Here is a 26,281-nt window from a genome sequence, read left to right on the forward strand (position 1 = left end):
CTGTTGAACTAGAAGCCAACATGAATTTCAAACAACAAATAACCAACACGGGAGGTTTAACATGTGTATACAAAAGAGAGCAGCAGATAAACACATGAGTGACACGACACTGCACGCTTACAGAAGTCGGTCTTTATTTCTTGGCAGCTGATAAATGAGTCTCTGATGTAGCACAGAGAGAGTTCAAGCACACAAAGATGGAAAAAATAGGAAACTGACAGGTAATAAATTACAGTATCGCCTTTAAAAGCTCAACCTTGAGAGTGATAAATAAAATTCTTCTAACGTGTTGGTATCAGTGACTCTAATCCTGTCTGCCCTGTGGACTGCCTTCCTTCTGTAGCCCTGAGGTACTTGGCAGAGGCACTGCAGTAAATGTGCCCGTTAAGCCTTTCTGAAATTGAAAATTATCTAGTGAGTGGTGCCCTGATTTTACTGGGAGCACAGGAGAAAGGAATATCTCTCACAAATATCTCCCAGTCTGGGCAGATACTTAAAATGAAATGTCTCCATATGCGTCTGCCGCCTCGTCCCCCCCTCCTCCTCCTCAGCAGGTCATTCTGATTACTGCAGAAAACCGTTGTTCCACCCCATCTTCAGCTTCTCCGCTGCTCTCCCACACAGTCATTTGCATTTTCTCCCCTGGCTCTCTTCCATATCTTTCAATTTATCCTGTCACACCTGTTATTCACTTGTTTTTCTTCTTTTTTCCCCCTCCAGTGTTTCTTTCCCCTCCTTCTTTGTGGCAGTGCAGAACCTCATCTAAATGCACAGCCAGTCATGAGCTCCCTACCTGCTTTGGGCATTTATACTGCTATGAAAAAAGTGCAATCATCCTTTTTTTCTAATACCCTCTCATAACAAGTAAAGATGACACAGAATTGCTTACATGCCACAAGATGAATGAACCCATTCCCTGCATGTCTGCATGTCCTGTCAGTGTAGTGTGCATACCTTGATATTTCATTCACTTTTATGTAGCTTTGCTGGTTATCTCGTCCTGTCCTGTTTAAACAGTATGCATAGGCTTTCCAGTGCCTGCTCTCTTGCCTGCAGACAAGCAGAGAGGAGAGGCAGGGGAGAGTGTAAGGAGGAGGGTAGCAAATGAGGTGTGGGTAAAAATTATGGGGGGACTGGAAAAGAGAGCACAAGCCCAGCCCTGAAAATGAGAGAGAAGGATGGTGGGGGGAGAGAGAGACAGAGAGAGAGAGAGAGAGATTATACAGTGTAAAATCCATGCGAATTCAGCTGTAGTAGTAGTGCAGCGTCCAGATCAGCAGTGCTCCTCCACCGCTGGGGAACAACCGCCTTTTGTGTCCCCCCCGCTGCAGTGGGGGAGTGCATTTAACGTCGCGCCCAAGGGGAGAAGCCAAGAAGTATCCTCCAATCAGTGATTTCTCTCATCTTGTGGGGCTGCTGATGGTGATTTATCACTGACCTGAGACAGGCGCCGCTGCACTCTGCTCTAACACCCCAGCCACCTGGAATACCAGCACCATGATTTTTATTTCTTTTCTTAAGCACAAACACCCCTCTGTGGATATTTCAGATAGACTGACCAGAGGACAAAAGGAGGATTAAAATGGACTTCTTGATTGTTTTTTCCTGCTGCAGACTGAAGATGGACTAACTTTTGCAGGTGCATTTGTGCCACACAAGTACATCCTTTCGTACAAAAAAATAAGGAATTTTTTAGACAACTTATCACATTTCATGCCATATTTCATTTTGAAATGGCAAGCAGTGAATGACTGCAGACACTCTAATGCTACAATCATGTAGGAATGATCCTCAGGTCGATACATGATGATGGGCAAACGACAGAGATGGAGAGAGGAGGGTGACAGTTGGAGCACACCTGCCTGCTGAGCAAGTCTGACACCTCGCTGTAGCTCGATTAGCTCTTCAGACTATCCCCCCAAGTTATCATGCTACTCAATGAGTGGAGATAGATTTTCCTGCGCACATATGTGACTGTGAGTGAGTGTGTGGTTTATGTCAGGGAGCCAGAGTTTGGGATTACACCGCCTCTGGAAAGGATACAGGTGTAGTGGAGCCTTGAATGAGGATTAGCAGCTCTAACACCTTGTCCCCGACAGCACACGGGCCGATGGACCTTTCAGACAAGACGCTCAAGTCTCACTGGGGGATTAAAGATAAAGGTTTAAGCAATGTGATGAGACTAGGAGGGTGAGGAAGGGGACAGGGAGACAGTTGAGAAAGTTATATTGAGATTTTGTTACTCTTTTAAATCAGGTTGTCTTTGTCTGAGGCTACAATGAGTGGGAGTTCCCTATCAACAGGACATTTATAGTAGCAGATCAAGGACAGGTATACTATAATATACAGATATTGAAGCACTAAAGATTGTATTTGTTTATCCAAAAAAACTGCTTAAACAATGAAATCTTTGGCTTTGTAAAAGGCAAGCATTGACACTACTTGTGATAAACAATCTTGATTTCCCTAACAGCTCTGCAAGCACAAATCCAATTGATCCATGAGTTGCTTTGCTATTGATTTCCCCACACAGTCAGGATAGAGTCTTGTCTGATCTCTGCTTGAGAGGTCACTAATTTAATTATAATCCGTCATTCTGTCTCGCCCTAAAGCAGTCGTCCTGAGTGCTGAGTATGCTGTAGAGGAGAGAATCGATGGTCTAATACTTGTCATGATATCTGACAACATATCAGATGAACACAATGCTGCAGTCTGCGATAACAATCTCGCAGTTTCGGTATTTGTTATTTACATGTCTTGTATTCGAGGCGGTATGATGCTGACAGTTACAGGATATTTGGCAGCTCTGTGTGTGTGTAGTTGAAAGAGGCGCGTGTTGTCTGTCTTGATTCAGGTGTTTTTTGGACTTGTATCACTAGCAAACGGCTTATCTTTGCTGCACAGAGCCTAAACTAATGGTGTAATGCACCTTGCACCACTCAACACGCCCCACCTAAAAGTTAAATTACCTTCAACGATGCATTGATGCTGAAGTGGAGGACGAGAGGAGGGGACGGGGTGTTCAGGAGAAGTTATCTCTGCAGCAAAACTCAGCCATACTTCAGCGCTCCTGGAAAGCAGAGGGGAAAGCAGGTGGGAAGCTCGGTGTGGGAGTGAGGAGAAAAAAAACCAGGACTGAGGCGAATTCTTTGATAACTGTATTGTTTCTATCTCGCTTGTTCAAAGAGCATCACTGAAAAGTGTTTGGAGGTTTAGTGCTGCGAGTGAGAAAACTCAGGAACAGCGTGGGGGAGTTCAGTTAGAGTTCTGCTGGGGGAAAGCTGCACTTCAGTTTTCAACACTGAAGAAAAAAACAGGCAGTATCATCACCTTTTGACAAGTCTGAAACAACTGCCGAATCTATTTAACGACATAAGCACAAAACCAGCAGGACTCTGAAACTGGATGATCTACAACAAGCACACCAATTTCATCGAGCACATATTTCGCTTGTGATGGAGCCAGAAACAAACACTTGGTCTTCCAGCTCTGTAAAAATCTCCACTTTTGAATTTACTCTGGATTATAACACTTGAATTGTAAACGAGAAGAGGAGAACAGCCAAAAAAACTGTCCATACATCCTCAACAGGGATGTGTTGTTACTCTGAGGAGTGGTAGTGTCGTGTACCACGAGCCTGCGAGTGAGGGTGGGGCTCTCCCACTGCCACAGACAAAGAAACTCCTGGTTTAACAACTGGTCAAGTGGGGCCTTTTTGGACCAGCACAGTCCGGCACCGTGTCAGAAGTCGCCATGGGGTGTAACATGTGTGTGGTTCAAAAGCCCGAGGAGCAATACAGGGTCATGTTCCAGGTGAGCACTCTGTCTCTTGTCTCTCTGTTTCTGCCTTGTTCTTATTACTTTTTATTTTCTGTCTTCAAGCAAAAGCTTTCGTTTGTGTTTCCTCCTTCAAGTTTTCGTTGTTATTCCGTCTCAAATCGACTCTTTCTCACAGCAATGCAGCTGGATGAGTGACAATCAAAACAGCTCTGATGAAAATGTCATGTGCAGCAGAAATCAACAGAACCTCATCATGTTGACACACTCAATTAACCCAAATCATTCACACATTAATTTCCTAATAAGCAGTTTTGAATCCAGGATAAATTTAGCATTTATTAAACGCAGTTATTTGTTTGATGGAAATGTCAAAGACTGCATCATCAGGTAAAACTTTAGCACTTTATATTGATTAAATAAAACCTGATAAGGACATTACATGGATAAATTAATAAAATAAATTAGGTGAAGGTAAGAATATAAGCTCTGGATCATGTGACACATCTAACCCTTTTTGATGGACTTGTTTGCAGGTGTGTTATAATGTGGGGGGAAAGTGACATTGATTACTAAGGACCCCATTGGGAGTGGGGCCCTCCAAAAGCCTGGAATGAAATGTTTGGTTTTATTTTCATTTTTTTTATTTCTAAGTAACTACAGCTATATCTAAATTAAAATTGGCTAAAGGTTAAAGGACTAAAAAATAGTGGAACCTCTTTAAAACCCATTAACCTCTCAACCTGATTCGACGGCAGTTTTCTTGTGTTCAGATGCTTCTCACAAGATATTGAACCCTTTGAAACATAACAAATTTATTTGATTTCTGTCAAAAACATGGGGAAAAGGGCAGTGACCAACTTAGCCAGAAATGTCTCTCAAATTGTAAAAAATTGTAAAAGGTGATGAAGAAAATGACCTGAAAATTAAGTTTTAAAAGAGGTGGGAGAATGATTAGGTATTTATAAAAAAAATAGGGAAAAATGTCCAGAAAAATAAATTCATAATCATTCTAATTATATATTTAAAATTATGTTACAAATGTTTACCCATTATTGTCTGTTTTTGTTTCTTACCTGTTTTTTGTGTGCTCATTTTCAGGTAATTTTCTTGTAACTTTTTAATAATTCTGTGGTATATTTTGGACCATGTGGTGCTAAGTTGCTAATTGCCTTATACCAATGTTTTTGAAAGAAATCAAACAAATTTGCGCAGGTTTGAAAAGAACTAAAGGCGCAAAATGGTTTAGTCTGGCCCTGCAGGAAGAAACCGTCTTTAAACGTAGTTAGAGCTGATAAATGCTTGCTATGTGTCTTTCACCCAAAAAAAGGGAAATTGATTTAAAAAGATTTAAAAAAGAAAAGAAAGTAAGAGAAGAAAGCAAATTGGCTTTGTTAAAAAAAAAAAAAAAAGAATTTCAAAAAGGTGCATGAGGGCGATCAAGATAGGAAGGGTGTGGGGCCCACAGAGACTGCTTATGCATAGGGCCCAGAATTTGGTGCTACACCCCTGCTTGTATGGCTTTTGTGTAGCTTCTATAAATTGGCCTAGAAAAAGACGTGGAAGTCCTTGTTCCTCTTGAGCGAGGCTGTATTCATATAGTCATTCAGTGGTAATAATACCGATAATTATGATAACGATGCTTCACTGTGATTACAATGATTACGATCAGAGAGCAGAGCTAAATTGCATAAGATAGAGAGATATACGCTGGCGTGGAGAAAGTCGAGTGGTGCAGAGCCACGGAGGCATCAGGATGGATGGGCTGTTGAAGCTGGGCTAAAGTGTTATGGGAGAGAGGGGTTGCCACGGTTACAGCCTCAGCACCACCTGCCAACTGGGACCACAGACTGTATGTGAGTAAGCTCATCTGGCTGTGCGGCGCCTAAGGAGGCTCCTGCTCGGTGACTCGATGATATATGCGGTGACCAAAATAAGTCCCATGCTTACTAAGCATGAAAAACGCTCGGCACTCATGGGTATGCAACACTTTTAGTATCTGTGGCACCAGGAGCCTCAGCTGGGTCTCTGTAGCGTGTTGGACTGGGTTAACTGGGCTGCATCTGGTGCCAGAGGCGATGCCAAGAGAGAGGAAAATATGGGGGCAGGCTGAGTCCAAAATGAGGCAGGATAATGAGTCAAAGAGGGAAATAGAGTCGAAATGGGCAAATGAAAGAGGGAGGGGAAGTCTTTTATTTCTGCTGTTTGCCCCTGAAGTAACTGATTTGAGCTTTTTATGGAGTACTGGTGAGTAGAGAGGCTTTCACAAAGCCCCCGGAGGTGGTGTGCATACTCTCACATGTGATCATAAAATCAGTACATTACATAATCAGTGACCTTATCTAACAGAGGTCAGCTGTAATGACACTGCTCGCATGCAGGTCAACGTCTTTCAAAGTAGAAATCTAATAATTCCTCGGATCTGGCAATGTGAGGTCAACTGTGCCCGAAGGTTGTGTCCCTAGAAGTCTGTCATCTCATAAACGCTTCAAGCTCTGTCAGACGGAGTATCTGCACGTGGTTCCCAGACGGGCGTGGCGATGAGACGAGCGAAAACTGATGGCAGGAGATACGTTGTAGGATTTGCTGCATGCAGAGCAGTTGTCATGTTGCATGCAAAATCTATTGTGTGAGCTGTGGCTGTGTATGTAGAGCAGATATTTTGAGCTGTCGGAGCAGCATATATTGTGGTCTGGTGAGCCTGAAACGACGTTGCTGGTGGGGAGCAGGGGAGCATGAGACAGAGGGAGCAAACGCAGATGGAGCACTGAAGCAGAGCCACAGCTTTTGGCTTTCAGAGGCTGAGTAGTACATTGCAGTTAGAGCAGGTTCAGTGAAACCTCGAGGTCTCACATTAGCAATCCCTTGAAACCTGGAATGACATCAGTATTCTTTTTCAGATGCCTTTCACGTACATTCAAACCTTTAAAACCTGAGCAAATTGATTTTTTTTTTCTCAAAATATGGCTAAAATGTCAGTATGCAACTTGGTAAGAGATGTCCCACAAATTGCTAGAAATTAGGAAAAGGTGACAAGAAAATGACCTGAAAATTTGTTTTTAAATAAAGAGAAAGAGCTAAATTATTAATTATTGTTAATTAAATATTAAATATTATTATTCTTAAAAATGTAAAGAAACCATTATTATTATTATTATTATTATTATTATTATTATTATTATTATTATTTATCATTATTATTATTATTATTATTATATATTTTATTTTATTTTATTTTATTTATATTTTTTTATTTTCACCTTTTTCCCACTTAAATTACCTGAAATTTGGCTAAATTTCAGGTAATTTGCTTGTAACTTCTTCCCATACTTTTGAAATAAATCAAGCCAGTTTGCTCAAGTTTCAAACGGTTAAACTGCAAGAAAAGTTTCAAAAAAATGTACAAAGAGGCCGCTATGGTAACCAAAGACTGCATGCTGTTTTTCTTGTCATAAAATTCAATCTGAGCTATCGCATGAAATGATTACAAACAGCAATTCTAGCTGTGCAGATGGCTGATTTATCCAAAGATCATGCCAAGCAAAAGATGGACATATACTTTTTCCAGTCAGGAAACGTAATTACACCCCCCCCCCACACACACACATTTCATGGCTTTTCCCTTTAGATGTTTTCAGCTTTGAGCTGTTTTCCTTAACTAACATGTATAATTACACCTTCAAATTAGATTCAGTATACTGAGTAATTGTCTTAAGACAATAAATACAGCATTAAACAGATTACAGGCTGGAAAACCTGGCTGTTAAATTTGACTATATCAAAACACTTGCTTCTCTTGCCAAAGGAATAGATCTCATGCATTATACATCGGGCCTCTGCTGCACATACGCTGCACACTGGTGGTTGGTACACACCCAATGGCATGTTCCTGATCAATTTTGCCTCCTACAGCCCCAAGAGAAACGGCATATTGTTGTTCAGCAGATGGATCACAGACTCTGTTGTAGACTCGTGCACATTTTGAGCAAGATTTTCCATTTATATACATTTAACAGAGCACCTGACTCACACACAGTAAACCTCTGGCCCCCTGAGCCCTCCAGCCGCTCCCTTCTCTTTCTCCTCTCTGTCAGTCTAAAGCGGGGAGGCTGTTGCCATGGCAACCGGCGTCATTAAACAAACCTAATGTGCTTTTATTCACAATGACACCAAGAAACATGCTGACAGCCACAAGAGGCAAACAAATGAGAATCAATACATACCAATGACCAGGTGACATTATAGCTGGATAACGGCTGCATTCACGCCCACACGCGTGTGCATGTGTGTAAATGACATACACACCCACACATGAATGCAATGTACATGTTGGAGGTGGAAAAAAAATAAAAGAAACATGTGACAATGTAATGTCATCATAGCAGAGTTATTATTGTTTTTATTTTATTTTTTAATTTTGGATTTTAATTGAGTTTCAGTTAGTTTCCAGTATGGATTTGCTCAATTACTGTAGTTTTTATTGTTTAAAAATGTTTAATGTTAGTTTATTCAGTATAAGCTTGATTGATTTTCATAGTCAAGTGGGTATTCGTCAAAGTCAATATTTAGGAGTTCAGAATAAATATTACAACACAAACACGCCACTTTGTTAAAGCCATTGACTCACAGTCATGTAGACTTCCCAGACTCAATAAACATATGAACCAATGTCTCCTCGGGTTTGTAGTGTTGACAAATTTGACCAAACTGACAAACAGTAAAACTAGAGTGACATTTCCTGTAAGTTTTGTAAGAACGCAGCATTGTTTCAGTTATCATTTGTTATTTTTCCTGACATCTAGTTTATATTTATAATTCAGTCGATTAAAATGTTTTTCACACCTAGTTTTTAGTTTGATAAAATGAATCAAAAGATAATGTCTTTGCTTTAAATACCTGGTTTTGGCGGCACAATCCTGAATCCTGGAAACGCAGTGATGGCCCGCCAAAAAAACAACATCCTCTGTCGTCTGTTGGTCGCGAACACATAAAATCTCACATCATCCTCCATCTCCTCGACCTGCCAGTGACAGTCAGATTATACATTGTTGATATATGTCACATATCTGTAGTTTGCAGAAATGTAAAATATATTTTCTTCTGACATATTTTATTTATTTCCTTCATCAACGTGTATAATTTTTGACACACAAGTGGTTATACACACACACACACACACACTTATATATCAAACACGACTGCTCTGTCTTCTGTTTAACTTCATTTAAAATAACAAAACAAGAAGAAACAGTTAACGCAGGTTAATTATAAACCTTACAGACGGCTCGTAACCTTCTGACTCATCAGCTTCTTTATGTCAAGAGTCAATTTTCTCAGGTGAAGTGCAGGTGTGTGTAATATGTGTGTGTCTGTCAGATTCCTGCTCTTTCCCTTGCAGACGTCTCAGGCGTGTGACATGAACACGAGACAAAGAGGATGGAGAGGATTTCACTCTCGTGTCTCATTTAATAGGACAGGAGAGACGGTGGAGGGCAGTAGTTTAAGGTCATATCGTCTTTGACATGTTTTACAGACTTACTCGCTCATCTTGTACCACCACCAATAAAAGAACAACAAAAAAAATGCCCATATTTAATCTTTTGTTCCAACTGATGATTGTATTGATAAATTATGTATATTCATGTCCTGCTGCTGAGGCTTGTTAGCTCCATCGCTATCATTTTAAAGAATGCTTTAAATCAATATCTTCTCACTGTTTTAAGTTTATAATAGGCCTACCACTCCCCGCATGTTCATTTAAATTAGCTCAGTGATATCAAACAACAGGGGTTATAGCCCGGGTAGGTCAACTCCGTCTTCACATTAATTGATTTTTTGAGGAGGTGCAGCCTTCAAAGCATGAGAGATGAGAAAAATCAATTACTGAACAAGTGGAATTCAATATGACGGGGAGGTCACAACGGAGCGTTTGCATGTAAATCCAGGAGGTTTGGGGAAAAACTGAGACGCTGAGAGGAAAATCGTCACCATAAGGGCATACTGCAGATTAAGACTGTGATTGTTTGTGTATTTTTCTGCACTCTGTGTTTGAAATAATGTGTGTTACTCTGGAGTGAGTCATCCCCCTTTTCTTTTTCATCTCTGTTGAACAGCACGCGAGATTAATTTGCTCTTTAAAGGGCTTTCAGATAAAAACTAATTATGCATCAACCACTTAGTAATTTCCCATGAGCTTCCATTGTGTTTACATACAAGTACTGAACCCAGAGTCGGGCTCGCTCGCTATTTACATTCACCCGGCAGTTCCTGGAAAGCTTGTTTTCTACATTTCCCCTGCATCATTACCCCTCCCATCACCTCCTTTCCTCCTCCATTCACTCCTTCAGTGTCTCTCTGCCTTTGCCTTCTCTTTCTACACTTTGAACTCTTTGCATCTCTTTCATCTCTACCCACATCGCCCCCATCCCCACCCTCAGCTCCACAGCCACCGCTGATACCACAACCAGATACTGCCAGCCCCCCACTGTGAACTATGAAGGCTCTACTGTATTTCTGCATTTTAAATTTATTTTTTTTAAACACAAAAACAGAATACGGATGTGTGTGGGGATGGGTGTGTGCAGCCCAGGGCTCTTTATTTGCTTGTGTGGCTTATAAGCAGCTGTGTGTAATGACCTACTAACCCAGAGATAATAGAGAGCAGAACATGGTAAGAGTGTAATGGATTCTCTATCAAGTCAGGTCTAAGACACAACAACCATTATCCTGCATGAAGTCATCTTCAAAGCAATCTCAGCACCTCTCATTGATAATGAATGAGAAACCCCCCCGCTCCCCTCTCACTCCCTCTCAGTATTCATACCTGTCACTCATGACCGCCGAGCCTTCCTAAAAGCCTCTGATCCTGGAGAGCCGGGCCGTGTGGTCACGAGCACTAACAATAGATTCCTCCTGTTGGTTGAAGAGAAACAAAAAAAGGTCAAAACCTAAAATGTGGTTGAACTGTGTATGAAATGCAAAAGGGCGTTTAATTTGAAACTGGAAGTGGCACATTTAATCAGTTAGTCTTTGCCCAGCCTTTGTGGCCCAGCCCAAAAATTCATGCAAATGCTTCTTGAATTGAACACTTACGCTGTCTAAAGTCAGATACTTCTGTGAGAGCGCTCACATGCAGTGCACTATGTTCTCTTCGACAACTTACTTGTATACCGTGCAAATTTTGACAGGACAGTGTCTCAAATTTAACACTGCCGTTCTGCACTCAGAAATGACACTCATAAGATCTGGCAGCTTTTCTTCTGCTTGGAGCGGGCTCGGTTCTAGACTGCTTTGAATGGGGGGCCAGTAAGGGATGTTGGTGGGTAATATGATTTGCTCTTTAAGCACGTGTGCTGAATTGAGCTTAATTTCATGTCTTTTTATGGCACTGATACTCAGCTTAAGGCCCACGGGTCAAATATGTGCTGGGTGGCCCCCACAACCATTTTCTAATTCACAGTAAAAATACAGTCACACTGGGAAATGTTTTTGTACTTTTAGTAAACATAATGTCCTAAAACCCGAGAAATGTCCTAAAATCCCAGAAACATGTATGGACAACTTGAGTATTCTTACTTTAGTGACAATAACCGCTTAATGTGAAAAACAAATTGGGGCTAAAGATATCTATGATTGATGTTAGTGGGGAAGGTGGTCTTAGGCAACTTCCAGAATTTTTTTTTTCACCACTGAGCTTATTTTCTGCAATGATCCAAAATCTAATGGAAAAATCCCATAGGCTTTTTGATGAGGGAACCGGGGCAACGCCAACTTCCACATTGGCCTGCAGAAAAACGTCATCCCTCGAGCACTCTATTGAGGGTGAGAGGTATGCAACATTCAACACTTTTTGACTGTTTTGGTGCACCATCTGGGTTTTTACCGTGAACTGAATTTTGCCATATTCTCATTGTGAATGCACTTAAGCATTCAAAATAATAACTATGAGTACAGAAGTATGCTATCTGAGACGTGGCATTACTCACACAGCAGAAGGGACTTGCAGTCCAGCTCTAAAAAAAAAAACATCATGAGGTGAGAGCTGAAATAAAATTGCACTTTTGTTAGGGATGTCACACTGCGGTTTTCCTCCAATCTAACGCAGAAACCACAGAGTATAAATTCCTTTATCACCAAATAGGCCATGTAGGGAGGAAGTATCTTATTTGTCTCCAATTGAAAAGGCTCATTAAGAGAGACAGCAAGATTTATGAAGGGCCATTAGTGTGAGGATGGACAAACACGCACAAGGAGATGGACCGGCTGCAAAAGACTAAAATAGAGGGCTGGGCTGTCATCTCCAGGGAGGGGACAAAGAAGACAGAACTGCTGAGGCAGCACAGTGTAAGAAAACAGGGGAGAGAAGAAGCAGGAGTGGACACAGGAGAAAGAGAAGAGAAAGGGTAACAATTATAAGCACAGAGACACAATGGAAAAGCAGCACAGGAAGACCAGAGAGAGGCGGCGGTGGCGACAGCAGTGGTGGTGTGGCGGTATGAGAGAGAACCAAAGGGAGCAGGGGCTGGATGTGGCAAGAAAGTTTTTGTGCTTGGCTGCGCAGGGGAACATTGATTTGACATGCAATTACTGGAAGGGGACAAGAGAAGGGAGAGGGAGCGGGAGAACGAAGCAGGGCGGTAAAGATGTGGAGAGTTGCAGACAGCCAAGGTCGGCGACTGAGTGCAGCATGAATGACACTTTACAAAGTCTGTCTGGCTCAGTAACCGCATGCCAACATCATCATGCTGCTGTCTGTCTGCTGTAATGAAATCACAAGGGTTTAATGTCTTCATGAGCTTATCTGAAATGTTAGAAAAATTGTTAAATGACTCTGTTTAATTGTATCCAACAGTCTGGAGCCATGCTAACGGCTTTATGAGTCTGTACTTATATGGAGACAGATCAAGGCCAAAAGGATTGTTAATTTGAAAAAACAAAATATTGAAAAAATAAAATTTGAAACTGGAATTTCAAGTTTTGATTTGAATTATTACAATTGTAAAAAAAACTACTTCTTAAAATAAATTAAGTAAAGTAAATAATCCCTAAGCCTTCTTTATTATGCTGTCTCGCCCCTCTCAGTTAATGCCACGCCCTCCACGCCAGATCAGGGCCGAAACCCTGAAACTGAAAAAAAAACCCATCTGAAATTGCCCTTAATTATGCATACCTGTAAGCCTCACAGAGTGCTGCAGGGATGACGTCAAATTGTCCGCCAACACATATTTAACATTGCCAGGGTTCCCTTAACAAAAAGCCAATGGGATTTCTTCTATTGGATTTTGAATTATTGCCCCCAAAAAAGCCCAATGGCAAACAAAAGCTTAAGATACTTTCATATTTTGCTCAGCAAGAAAATCTTTACAAATGAGCACCACTTTTAGGATTTTTGAAGTATAAGTGCGATCATCTGAATTAAAAAGCTGACGTGAGGCTATAAACCAACTACACAACCGTCACATGACTTCAAGGTTGCCACCAAAACAAGGCTGGAAGTCTAAACTAGCTGCTTGTTAGCAACTTTCTTTATAAAGACATTTAAAGGCTTCAAAATTAATGAAATTCACCAAGGAGCAATCTACGAGGCTGAAAAATTAAGCTTATGCTGAAAAAACTGCAGTTCCTCTAATGGCCACTTGAGGCTGGCTCCAGTCAATTTTTCCTCAAAACTGTTTGGAAAAAAAGGTTTATTATAAAAGAATAATAATAGAAAACTCTATTTATCATTATTATATTTAAATAAACTGGATACGTGCAGATTTTGACCTGCTGGTGGTGCTATAGAAGAAAAGTCAAGGGATGACTAAATTTATTGTATCCATCCTCTGGGAACTATGAATGTCTGGACTAAATTTCACAGCAGTCTATCCAACAGTTGAGATATTTCAGACCAAAGCAGCTGACTGACACAAATAAATACATCGATATCTATAACGCTACACCACTAACTTGTCGAAAAACAGGTAAAAATACTGAATCAGGTATAAATACTGAATGAATCTTTTCTTTTGCTTTAGGTTTTTTGGGAAATCCTGCTTGATTTGACCAACAATGTTTTGGTTCAGTGACCCCAAAGTCAAATCACAGTTTTGATTCCCTCTCCAGATTTGTTTTCAATAACCTTTCATTACTGATTGCCCTTTGTCTCCTTCTCACTGTGTGAACGAGCCGCACAGGAAGAGAGAGGATGTGTTTCAAATACCACATGATTTCGCCTTCAACGATTCCTGAGAGTCAGGACGCTTATTGAAATGCTACTGTATAAACTAGGACTGTTTAAATGAACTCAAAAATGACAAATAGAGGAGGAGAGCTCCGAAAAGAAAAGGAAATATCAAACATGTTGTGTGTGCCAGCTAGAAGTGGTTTTATTCCTCCAAATCAAAATGTCTGGAAGTGCGACAATCTGGCAAAAAATGCATTATGATAATTTCCAGTGAAGCTCTTCTTGCTCAAAAAAAAAAAAAGAGGGGGAGCGGAAACTAGTTTCTCCAGAATATAAATATGTTTTGTTGTTTAAATATATTTGCAGAGTGCAAGCACTTCTGATTCACACAAAGGAAAGATAACAGTGTTTTGTAGGAGAGGAGGAGCAGAGCGCGCACAGCTAATGTACTGAGGAAACACATTTTTATCTCTGTGACTGTGAACTTCTGTTTATTCTCTCCTTCATAGAGAAGAAGCTCTCGGGAAGACCTTGCCATTTTCCAACTGTTCACGGCTGTAATTACCTCCTAACTTCACCATTTCCCTGTTTCCTTTCCCTCTCTCCACAGAAGGGTCACATAAACAACATGTTGTGCTCTTTTGACGCCGATGGTCGATTAAAGGTCTCAGTATAAAGCTTTCTGCTCTGCTGCTTGGTGTGATGTGGTGTTGAAACCTTTTAGATAAACCTGTTTTATTTTTATTTTTTTGGTCCCTGTGTGCCTGAAGAAACACTATCAGCTGTGACAGTTCAAATACACTTATGTGTCTGCTGGAGTGTATCTTTCTAGTTTTCTATTAACTAACATGACCTCCGTCTTTCTTTCTGTAGGTGTGTAGCTGTAGTCCCCCCTCCTGTTCCCTGTGTTTTTGTGAGGCAGTTGCACTCTTTTAAACTAACCTTGCCTGTTTGATAAAACTCCTGATGTTGGTCTGTCAATCCTCTTGTCTTCCTCTTTTCCTGCAGTGGTGGAATGTTTTATTTAAGTAAAATAGTAGTAAAACCACAGTGTAATACTTTTTTACAAGTAAAACTTCTGCTTACTGTCTTGTAGGCTCTGCACACCGACAGTCCACCCACACAGGTGTTTTCACTTGCTTAATTAGGGCTGCACTTGACTGACATCTCCCTCAAAGGCTGAAATCCAAGGCTCCGTTCACACTGCAAGCCTCAGTGCTCAGCTGGGATTTATTGCTCACATCTGATTCTTACATTTGGCTGTTCATTTTTTAAAATGTGGCCTGTAGCAGATTCCAGTATGAATTAATAATGGTCCTGAACTGACCTGCATGAGCAAAAAAAAAAAAGAAGTTCCACACTGACGTACAAAATAAACATTGAGGCAACCGAAGTCGGCGTTCATGGTTTCAGTTATAAGATGATTTGCAGTTAAAGCTGGCGAATTCATGAGCAGATGATAGTGAGGATGAAGATAAGAAGATGACGGACAATTTTTAAATTTTTTTTTAATTACTACTTCAATATGGAGGTTCATGTCAGAGCTAGAAGTGGCGTGATAGTGACGTAAATAGCTTTACTCGGTCTAGAATGAAGCAAAAAGTCACATGAATTTTGATATGACTGTTCAGACTGAAGTTGCATTTAGGGATGAAAGAAAAAATAATAATTTTCACACTCCAGCCAAGTCATATATCCCATCTGCAATTCTTGAACCATATATTTGATGGCTGCATGCTAAACAAATAACACAATATATACAATCATGAGATTTAAGATTATGAGATCCACGTTGGTCTGTATCATGTGAACACGTGCCCGAAATCTCTCCTTCTCTCTCAGTTCTCCTCAGATCTACACTAATCTCATAAATGGGCCTTATGAACTCCAAATAACGAAAATTTGTCATAGCGACGGAGAGCTTTAATCTCTGTGCATTACAAAAAAATATGAGCTGTATCTGAATTAGGATCTCAGATGAAAGTGGCCCAAATGTTAATCGAAAAGATCAGATTGTATGTGATTTGTGCTGCTCACAGTGTTAAGACAGAAATGGATCTGAGTCACATATTTTTAAAAAAAAATCTGACCACTTTTGCCTGCAGTCTGAACCTAGCTCAAATCTCCAGACTTCACCATGCATGCACGTTCCCAGGAAGTCTGAAACTTCTGAGAGATTTCCAAATCCGCGTTTCATCCAGTCCACAAGGCTCTCAAGAGGGTTAATCAGCCGTAGTCACTGAAAACACCTGTGTGGGTCTGCAGAACCTTTATTTTGCAAAGTAACTTTCAAATAAATGTAGTGGAGTTAAAAAAGTATAATACTTTTCTCAAAAATGAAGTGGAGTGGAAGTATTAGGTAACAAAAGAGGAAAGTAAAGTACAAGTACCTCAAAATAGTACCTAAGTACTATGCACTTAGTTACTTTCCACCACTGCATTCCTGTTATTCGTGCCAGAATCTATCTGGTTTATAAATCAACAAAGCTGGCTGGCCACAAATCTTTGTCTGTTTCTTGTGCATTTTGCATTTCTGTGTCAAACAAACTAGATTTAGAGCATCACTCTAATTACTAATGTCACACCTGGTTTGTTTTTCCCTGCACTAATTCTCCTTTAACTCAGTTGCCCCTCCCGTCTTTTTCTCCCCCTCTTCACCTCCTGCTCCTCCACCGTTTAATCTTGACTCTCTGTGTTTTCCAGGTGAATGGAAAGGAGTTATCTCGCCTTTCCGGTGATCCCACCCTGGACATACGGGACCCCGTGCTGTCCAACATACTGAGACGGGGGGCCCGCAGACGCGCAGGCCTAGCGGGAGCCCCCGGAGGGTTAGTGCCAGTGACCATGGGCATGGCCGACTGTGTAGACAGCTGCACCCAAACAGACATCAGCTTCCAACATATGTTGACTTTGGGCAAGAGCAGCCAGCATCCCTGTGGAGCTCCACCCCCACCCGACCCGCCGCCGTCCCCTCCACTACCGCCGTTACTGGAGCCGTATCTACTCAATGAACTGTGAGTCATATAAGAGGCCTCTGCTGCACGCCCAACTGTCAGACCAGAGCTCGTCTGCCGTCTTGGTTACAGTCCATGTTGTTCTGTTCACACATTTGAATGACTGAATTACTGTCATTCTCAGCTTTATAGAGCCGGTATACTACGACCCCACTGACTACTTCGATATCACTCAGCATGAAGTGGACCGACAGGATGAGCTGGAATATGAGGTGAGAATCTTCTAGCTACTTAAAGGAATAGTTTATGAGATTTAGGGGGATTTTACGGTGGGCCTGAAGTGCTAAACACAACCACAAATCACAAAACACAACCACAAATGTGATTTTCTGATTTGCTGTTGTGTTTTCTGATTTGAGGCTGTGTTTTGCACTTCAGGGCCACCGTAGGATTTAGTGGCATCTAGTGGTGAGGATTGCAGATTGTAACCAGCTGAAACTTTTCCCGGTTAGAATTTCCTCAGTATTTATTGTTCAGGAGGTTTTTACCATGAGCCATATTACTTGAATAGGTCTCTTTCTCCCAAAAACAAATGGACCTGGTAATTTAAATTCAGTCAAAAACAAACAAACAAAAAACAACAGAACTGAACTGAAAAAAAAAAATTCTGACTCTCTCCACAGAGGGGCTGCAGACTACTTTGGTCTACAGAAAAACATGAAAAATGCAAATAAATAAATAAAATAAGATAATAAAAAAAAAGTGAATGCCACCATCTACAGACAAAGTTTGGTTTGTCTGTTCTGGGCTGCTGTTGAAACATGGCAAACTCCAGGGACAAACAATTCTTATTTTCAGGTGATTATACACTAAAAAATACAAACTTATTATATTAAATTTCATTTCTGCCAATAGATCCCCTTAAATCCTACTCACTGGACCTTTGAACTCTGGTACAGAAAGCTGCTTCTCTGTCTGACATCTTTAAACTTGTCTCTCGCCGCTTCAGGAGGTGGAGTTGTATAAGTCTCGCCAGCAGGATAAACTCGGGCTGACAGTTTGTTACAGAACCGATGATGAGGAGGACCTGGGAATATATGTAGGAGAGGTTAGTGCTATGAAGTTTTCAGTAAATCTTTCCATTTTCTTTGAACACCTAAACAAATATTTCCTCTTTTTCTCCACAGGTGAACCCAAATAGTATCGCTGCAATAGATGGACGCATCCGAAAAGGAGACAGAATACTGCAGGTACGGGTTTCCTAAATTGCATACTGAGACTTGAACTTCTTTTAGGGACTGTACTTAATTTATCAGAGGAGGGGGCTGGGGTGCAGCTTCTTCTTTGATGTTGTTTAAATTTTATTTATTTTTTTAAATCTTGCCCTTTCCCGAAGCTACAAGTATTTTTCCTCAAGCCTCTCACACGGGATAAAATACATGACCTTCCCTCCAACATAAATAATGATAATTTGCATTTTCATACAAACTGACACGAAAAGTATCAAAATAATTGATGTTACTATACTAAAATGTTACTATTTGCAATGTTCCTATAATTATTTCATTTGGACCATAGGCTCCATGATACTATCCAGCATGATGTCTGCGAATCAGCTGACATTGTTTATTATTTCTGTTTACACTATGATAAATGGCATAATTTTGGCAATTTTTTAGAAGAAAACATGCCATTCAAACACTTGCTGGCTTTGGGTCTCTGAGAGTTAGTAAAATATATACAAAATATGACCAATTAAAGTCGGATATCACTCCCCTGAAGTATTTTGCACCACCCTCTCCCTTCCCATAAATAACAAACAGTCCCTTATATTATGCTTTCTGTACTACAGGGTTGTATAACTCTTCACAGCAACCTTTTTTTTGAACTGTTAGTTATGTAATGCATGAAACTGAAGTATTAGATAACCCCTGGTCCAGAATAGAGCTCCAGTCAGGACCATTTTAATCCAGCCTTATTCACACATTAAAGTAAATTGCTCATAGCGCAGCGTTTCCTCTGAAGTCTTTCATAAGAGGTTGAGAGTCATTACTCGTGCTATTAAGCTAAGGAGAGATCTATTTCCCTGACTATTTGCAGAATTGAGTAATTTCATAGAATCTCAGTGTACAGGGTCTTTCGTTATCTGGCATTAGCTCAATATTATTCTCCTCTTTCCCTCTCAGATAAATGGAGTGGACATCCAGGACAGAGAGGAGGCAGTAGCTATTCTCACCAGAGAGGACAGCACTAATGTCTCCCTGCTCCTCGCACGACCCGAGATAGAGGTGAGGAAATTGGATATGCAGTCTGCAGGGAGGCTTGCTGCAAGGCTCAGTCTGAAAACTGGCTTTAAAAAATGCCTTTTTTTCTTTATTTTGCTCAAATTAGTTCAAATCCTTGGGTATAAGCAGGTAAAGCTAAATGTAAACATTAAAGGACCGTGTGCAGGCTTTAAGGGGATATAGTGGCAACTAGTGGTGAGGATTGCAGATTGCGACCAGCTGAAACTTCTCCTGGTTTGAATTCCTTCGGTGCTCATTGTTTAGGAGGTTTTGACATGGATCTGAATTTTCCACAGAGGTTTGCTCCTCTCCAAACCAGACAGCACGGGTGATTTAAACTGGTGAAAACATGGAATAAACCAGTTTCACATCACAAATCAGTGAATCTGTGACGCTTTTTGGCATGTTGGAAATGGGCTGCTGGCCCAGCACCTGCTAATATGTGCTCATATTTTGTCTGATAACTTAAGATCCAGACATTTGGGAGGTTTTTACCGAGAGCCAAATTATCTGCAGAGGTTTCTTCCTCTTCAAAACAAACAGACTGGGGATTTAAAACAGTAAGACCACTGAATAAAGCAGTTTCACGTTTAAAAAAAGGAATATTACCAACACTCTTACTGCAGAGGGGCTGCTAACAACGATGGCCGATGTGAAAATATAAGTGGTCCTATCAGGAACCAATGTTTGGTTTGTTATCTTTCTGGGATTCTGGAGAAAAATGGCAGTGCAACATGATAATCTCCATAGACAAGGAACCACTAAAAACACAATAATTCTTATTTTAATGTGGTTATAAACTAAAGAACACATAGTTATTATATTATATTACATTTCTGCCAATAAATCCCCCTAAATCCTACACAGTGGACCTTGAAGTCATAAGATTTAGTGCAGAAAGAAATAGGAAAGGAGCTTGGTGCTCTGCTTTGTATCCTGCAAAGCTGCACGGAGGCAGAAAAGCAAAGAGGTGCAAAAACATGATGAGGACACAGATAGTGTGAAGAGAGAGGCAAAGACAAATAGTGCTTGTACTCACAGTGCAAATGTGGCACCGCTTTGTCTCCCCCAAGGTCACTCTCCTAGCAGAGATTGGGACATCGTAACACACAGGAAGCCCCTCAATAACACGCCTCTGCCAAATAAATTGTAAACATACAACTTGACATGCAACCAAATTGATTTTTTCTGCATACTGTTGTAAAAAAAAGAGCTGCAGCTGGAGACAGCATATGCAAGAATACAAAAATCTGTATGCTGGCTGCATTTAGTACAGAAGGAGCTAAAGGGCAAATTTAAAAAGGCCCTCATTAAAACGGTCAAAGTCAAACACACACGCACACATAAATAGCCTCTCCTATGTTTAAAGTGTCCTTGTATTGAGAGAGATGAGCACAAGCCGTACCTGTGAAAGGCTGACGAGATTTATATTGCCAATGCATGGTCCCACATTAAGATTCAAGCGAGCGAGGTGAGGACGGAGAATCATCAGAGGGAAATGCACAAGCAGAGATTAAAGCTTGATCTGTTGTCTTGGGGGAGAAAGAGAGAGAACTGAAGGGGCTGTCAGAGAATAAGAATGAAGATAATCAATACATGGTCTGTAGTCTGCACGCAACTCACATTCAAATTAAACCAATTAGCTAAAATCAACTGTGCTCTGAGGAGGGGATTGTTTACTTATTCAAGCTCAAGCATTAGCATTATTTTTGATCAGCTTTTGACGGGATGCCAAGCAAAGCAAACAGATCAGAAACAACAGTGGTTATTAAATATTGAAGCATTATTCATCTCTAAAGACTGGATCATTCTGGATTGACACTTTACTCTTTGTGTACTGAATACTTGATGATGAAAAATCAATTTAATTCCTATCATGTAGCTCATGTTTGGATGTAGTCTAAACCTGAGGTATGACTGTATGTTTTTCTATTTAGACAAAATACTCAATAGAAATCAAATGCAACAGCAGAGTGGTGAAATGATGTTAACATGTCACACAGCTCTGGCTCCATCTAGTGACAGAAAGAAAAACGACTCAGTCAGTTGAGAAATGTGCTGCACTCAACATTAAAGGAATACTTTAACCAAAAAATGATCATTTGTATTTCAGTTACTTACCTTGTGTTAAATTTGTGAAGACAGCTTTTGTTTTACTTTCATGCCTCCACGGTGAACAAATAATCTAAAAATGGAGAAAATTCTTGATGAACTTAAGTCATAGGGGTCCAAGTTTAACAACAGCAAAACTAGATCAAAACATCAGTTTACAAACTGTCACACAACTCCTGCAGAAACCTCATTATTTAAAACACTTCCAAATAAACAGTCCCAAGCGCAGAGGAGCAGTATGTCTTTGTTGTTTATGTTTTTATTTCTAAAAAAAACATCTATTTCTTCTTCCATCCCAGTCACCAGAAGAAATTGTTAGTTAGGGCCGAGCACCGAGCGCTGCGAGGACCCTCTTGAAATGTGTGAGAATATTCACTAGTCTTAATAGCACCACCTAGTGGCTACAGGAAATAATGTTTTTTTATATACTTTTACGTTTGTCTTTGGCTTAGTATCAGATGCTGATGTTTGGCCATAGAGGGGGAAATTATTATAACTTTACTGTACATACTCGAATGTTCTCCAAACTTGGCATGATGGACAACAGTCCAGCCCTGAGTAGGTTTATATGCTAATTTCTGTCAGTGTGCCAACATGCCTCAGTAGCACCTCCTACAACATCTCAACAAGGCAGCCTTCTCACCTGTATGTATGAAATCTGGTAGACGTGTCTGTCATGTCCAAACCTAAAAAAAACCCTTAGACCCACCCCCCAAACCCATTAGGAAGTGTGCAAACAATATAACTTTGGGGGAAGTGCTTTCAAACCAGTTGTGATTTCACAAAAATATCTTGCACATACATGCCTTTAACTCCAATTTAAGGTTAGTCCAGAGCAACTTTCCTGCACTTATTCTCTGCACAGTGAAGCTCAAATATCAGTTACAACAAGCAAAACAGACTATGAGTAGAGGACCTTCAGATAAATAACAAGATTCTAACTTTTTTTTTCTTATGTTTGTGTCTTCAACCCTCATCCTTACACCTCCACTGAAATACCAACAACCTGCGCCTATCAGAATGAAAACCAGCTGGACCCTGACGAGCTGGACCTCGAGCCACTGGATAACGCTGTTCATCTGCCCAGCAGCAACAGACTGAGGAACGATACCTCTGTCTTGGGTGCTGAACCCGGTGACGCTGCTGATGGGGGTGTTCTTGGTAACCACGGACACTCAATAAACAGGGATTCACCTGATCTACTCCAGACAGTGCTGAGCAACAGCCAGGAGCTGGACAGTGGGGTGGGCCGTACCGATGAAAGCACACGCTACGAGGAGTCCTCAGAGCACGATCTTCTGGGAGACGACCACACTAGTGCCTCCAACACTAACGCCACCAATACACCCGGCAGCATGCGCAAGTTCTTGTCTGGTCGAGGGGACACGCCACCTTTGCTGCACTCCCAGGACCTCCAGTTCAGCACTGACTCCCTCTTGGGGCTGGACTGTGTTAATAATGGAGGAGGGCTGGAGCACCTGGAGCGACTGGAGAGGAGCTACATGGCGGATCCTATGAGGATGATGATGCCTGGGCTGACTGAGGAGGAGTGTGAGAGGTACAAAGAGCTCCTGGAAATCAAGTGTTACTACGAGAAGAACAGTAATGCTCTGATGGTCCTGGGAGGTCAGGGGCCGGCACCAGAGGAGGGTGGTGTCTCACTGGATGTAAACAGGAATGAGAGCTTGACGCAGCATGAGATGGCCCTCCTGGAAGAAGAACTGCGCCACTTGGAGTTCAAGTGTCGCAATATTTTGAGGGCACAGAAGATGCAGCAGCTGAGGGAGCGTTGTCTGAAGGCTTGGCCTCTTGAGGACAAGAATGGAGCCAGTGCAGGAGCTGGAGCAGGACGCTTGGATATTACTGCTACTCTGGTCAGCGAGGAGTCCTGTCACCATGCTTTGTCAGACATCAATGAGCTCCCAGAGAGGGAGCGCTCAGACAAGGACAGTACGAGTGCCTACAACACTGGAGGGGAGAGCTGCAGGAGCACCCCTCTGGTCAATGAACAGTATCCATCACCCTCCACACAGAGCCTGGAAGGAGGAGAGCAGCTCCTACCAGCAGGTTTGCAGCTTCCTACCTCCACTAGACAAAAAGGCACCAGGGCTGAAAGAGGCGACAGGACACAAGCAAACCTCAACCAAGCCTACTCTCCCCACTCGCACAGGAGACGCGCCGAGGCAAAGACATCCAGCCCCGGGGCTAAGGTTAGGTCCCTGCCGCGGGATAGAGGAACCAGACGGGGCTCAGATGGTGAAGTGAGACGCAACGCCAAAAGTAATGGTTCTGCTGAGAGGTCTGGTGGATACAGTGCAGAGAACAGCCCTTACCTGTCCCGCCGTCACACAGACACAAAGCCACCTCAGCACTACCTGAGCTGCATGCAGCTGCGGTCTCCCTCCGCCTCCGAGCAGCTTGGTGGACTCAGAGATGCTCGCAGAGAGGGCAGCATGGAGACTTGGGGTGATGCCAGCCCGATGAGCTTGGGTAGCACATGTAAAGACATTGCCCAGTCCCCAGGTGCTGGACCCTTGTCCCCTCCACTGCTGCCCAACTCCCCTCGAATGGAGTGGAAGGTGAAGATCCGCAGCGACGGCTCACGCTACGTGGCCAAGCGCCCTGTGAGGGATCGCCTCCTGAAGGCACGCGCCATGAAGATCAGAGAGGAACGTAGTGGCATGACGACGGATGACGATGCCGTTAGTGAAATGAAGATGGGCCGCTACTGGAGCAAAGAGGAGCGCAAACAGCAGCTGCTGAAGGCCAGAGAGCAGCGGCGGCGCAGGGAGTACATGATGCAGAGCCGCCTCGACTGTTTGAGAGAGCGGGAGAGGGAGCAGGGCAGCAGCACAGGAGGTCAGCAGGGGACGACACAGCAGCAGGAGCCCACCTCCATCCTAGAGCTTTGCCACCGCAGGAGCATGAAGAAGCGGAGTCGCAGGATCCTGGACAACTGGATCACGATACAGGAGCTACTGGCCCACGGGACCAGGTCTGCTGATGGGAAGAAAGTCTACAACCCCCTGCTGTCTGTCACCACAGTCTGAGGTCAGATGTGAGGCAGAGGGAGAGATAAGAAAGTGCCAAAGTGTTTTGAGAGGACAAACACAAGCTGTGTCACTACACCTTGGCACAAATATTTGTCTGCAGGGATGCAGCAACACTCATAAATACAAAGTCAATTTCGGTAATAATAAGTAGCATAACTTAGGCCCCAACCTAAAATATTTGATTGGAGAAATGACTGAGACTGACATGGTTTGTGTGTCAAGTAACAGTATCGTCCAAACAGAAAAACCACACACACATTTACAATATTATCAAATTGAAGCTGCATTTCAAAAAGACAAATAAAACAGTAAAACAATAAACTACAGTATATTTTAAATACACTGTATTTCTTCCAATTCAACTAAACCAGTCAGGACAAATGCTTTCCAGCCATTTTCGTGATGCTTACCTCTTACATGTAATGAATGTGATCCTTTTTACATTGAAACATAAACGCTTGTCAAATTCTGGATGCCACTGTCAATGCAAAAAAAAAAAAAAAAAAGAGGTTAGATAAGTTGACAGTCTTAAGACCCTGACACACCAAACCAACATCAGAGAACGAGTGGTGATGAAGACCAACTGTTGTGCTGCCTTACATCGCCTGTGTCTGCTAAAAAGTTACGCTTGAACGAACTTCAGAGACAACTGCCAACTAGCACGCATGTACACGTGGCCGGTCCTCAGTGAGGGCACCAGGCTTTGAAGCTAATTTTCATAGTGGCTAAATAGTGAAATTCCAACTTCTGAGTCATGAAACGCCCCATAATACAACTCATTTTACCATCTAAATTTGATCCATAAGGTTCAATAAAATTTGCAATGTGTAGAAGAGTTGCAATATTAAATAATTTTATTCAAGTTAGTGGAGTGCTAAACTGTTTGTAGCCGGCTCGTCTAGCAGAAGTCTCTCATGTGCTTGCTCCATGGACCCACTGATACGAGTACACATCGCTGAAACTGAAAAAGAACCAGTTTAGCACAAGTCACCTCAGTTTTTCTTCTCGTGCTCGGAGCTGAACGGCCAATCAGAGTGCATTCTCTCACCAAATGACACTCCCCTACTGATTCACCAAGCTATTTTAGCCTAAAAGCTGCCAACAAGGGCAGACCAACTCCAGCGGTGTGAGACACACTGCAAAACAAAGATAGCAGAAAAGCCAACAGTCCCACAGCTGACAGTCGACCTGGTGTGTCAGGGCCTTAACCCTTTGAAACTTGAGCACATCGGCTTGATTTCTTTCTAAAACATGAGCATCTTAACAAGAAATGGCCCCAAAAAATTTAGTAAAAAACAAAAAAGACAATTACCTTAAGAAAATAAAATGCTAAAAAATGCTAAAATTTTTAGCAAATATATAATTTTATGAATTATAACTATTGTTTTCTGAAGATTTTTCTCGCAATTTTTTTCAGTGAATTTTTTTCCTTATCGGCTTTTGCTTTTGCCTTTTTTTTCTTTTTTTTTTTTTTCAATTTGTGGGATGTTTCTTGCCAAGTTGCTCATTGTGTTTTTCACTTGTTTTTGACAGACATCAAATCACAATTTTCTCAGGTTTTAGAGATTAAAATAATAGAGACAGGCATCTGAATGCAGCACAAGATAGCTGATGTTGAACTAGCAGTTTATGGGTTAACAGACAGAGAGATAGTCCAGGGAGTCCATTTAAAAGTGCATCACCACATGACATCTGTCTCGCACCACCTGCTGTTTAACCCTTGAAGGAGTGGTGCATGAAAGTAACCTTTAAAGGCCTCTAAATTTCTATAAAGGACAAAAAAAAGAGGAAAATCAAAAGCGAGGCTTAGAACCATGCAGCTGTGAAAACATTTGAGAAAAAGCCACTTCTGTGCCATAAAACTGTATATTAAGTGTCCATAAAGGACTTTTGTTGAAGCACATTTTCACAAGAACAATGCGTGCCAATTAATGT

The 26,281-nt window shown here is 41.6% G+C and overlaps 1 protein-coding gene and 1 long non-coding RNA gene across 2 annotated transcripts; one reads left to right on the top strand and one right to left on the bottom strand.

Moving 5' to 3' along the window:
* Positions 1-1,110: 1,110 nt before the first annotated feature.
* Positions 1,111-14,944, bottom strand: LOC121947037. The gene is made up of 5 exons (XR_006106059.1): positions 14,885-14,944; positions 10,601-10,689; positions 8,674-8,797; positions 2,970-3,070; positions 1,111-1,159 (listed from the first exon to the last, which is right to left on the bottom strand). It is a non-coding gene; the product is annotated as an uncharacterized LOC121947037 (long non-coding RNA).
* Positions 3,340-24,814, top strand: LOC121947035 (PDZ domain-containing protein 4-like). The gene is made up of 8 exons (XM_042491910.1): positions 3,340-3,813; positions 14,553-14,606; positions 16,646-16,956; positions 17,081-17,168; positions 17,906-18,004; positions 18,084-18,146; positions 19,083-19,184; positions 22,313-24,814. The coding sequence occupies exons 1-8, from the start codon at positions 3,754-3,756 to the stop codon at positions 24,341-24,343; spliced, it is 2,808 nt and encodes a 935-aa protein (XP_042347844.1). The 5' UTR covers positions 3,340-3,753; the 3' UTR covers positions 24,344-24,814.
* The last annotated feature ends 1,467 nt before the right edge of the window (positions 24,815-26,281 follow it).

This window comes from Plectropomus leopardus, chromosome 8 (genome assembly GCF_008729295.1).
Source record: "Plectropomus leopardus isolate mb chromosome 8, YSFRI_Pleo_2.0, whole genome shotgun sequence".
Lineage (NCBI taxonomy): Eukaryota > Metazoa > Chordata > Actinopteri > Perciformes > Serranidae > Plectropomus > Plectropomus leopardus.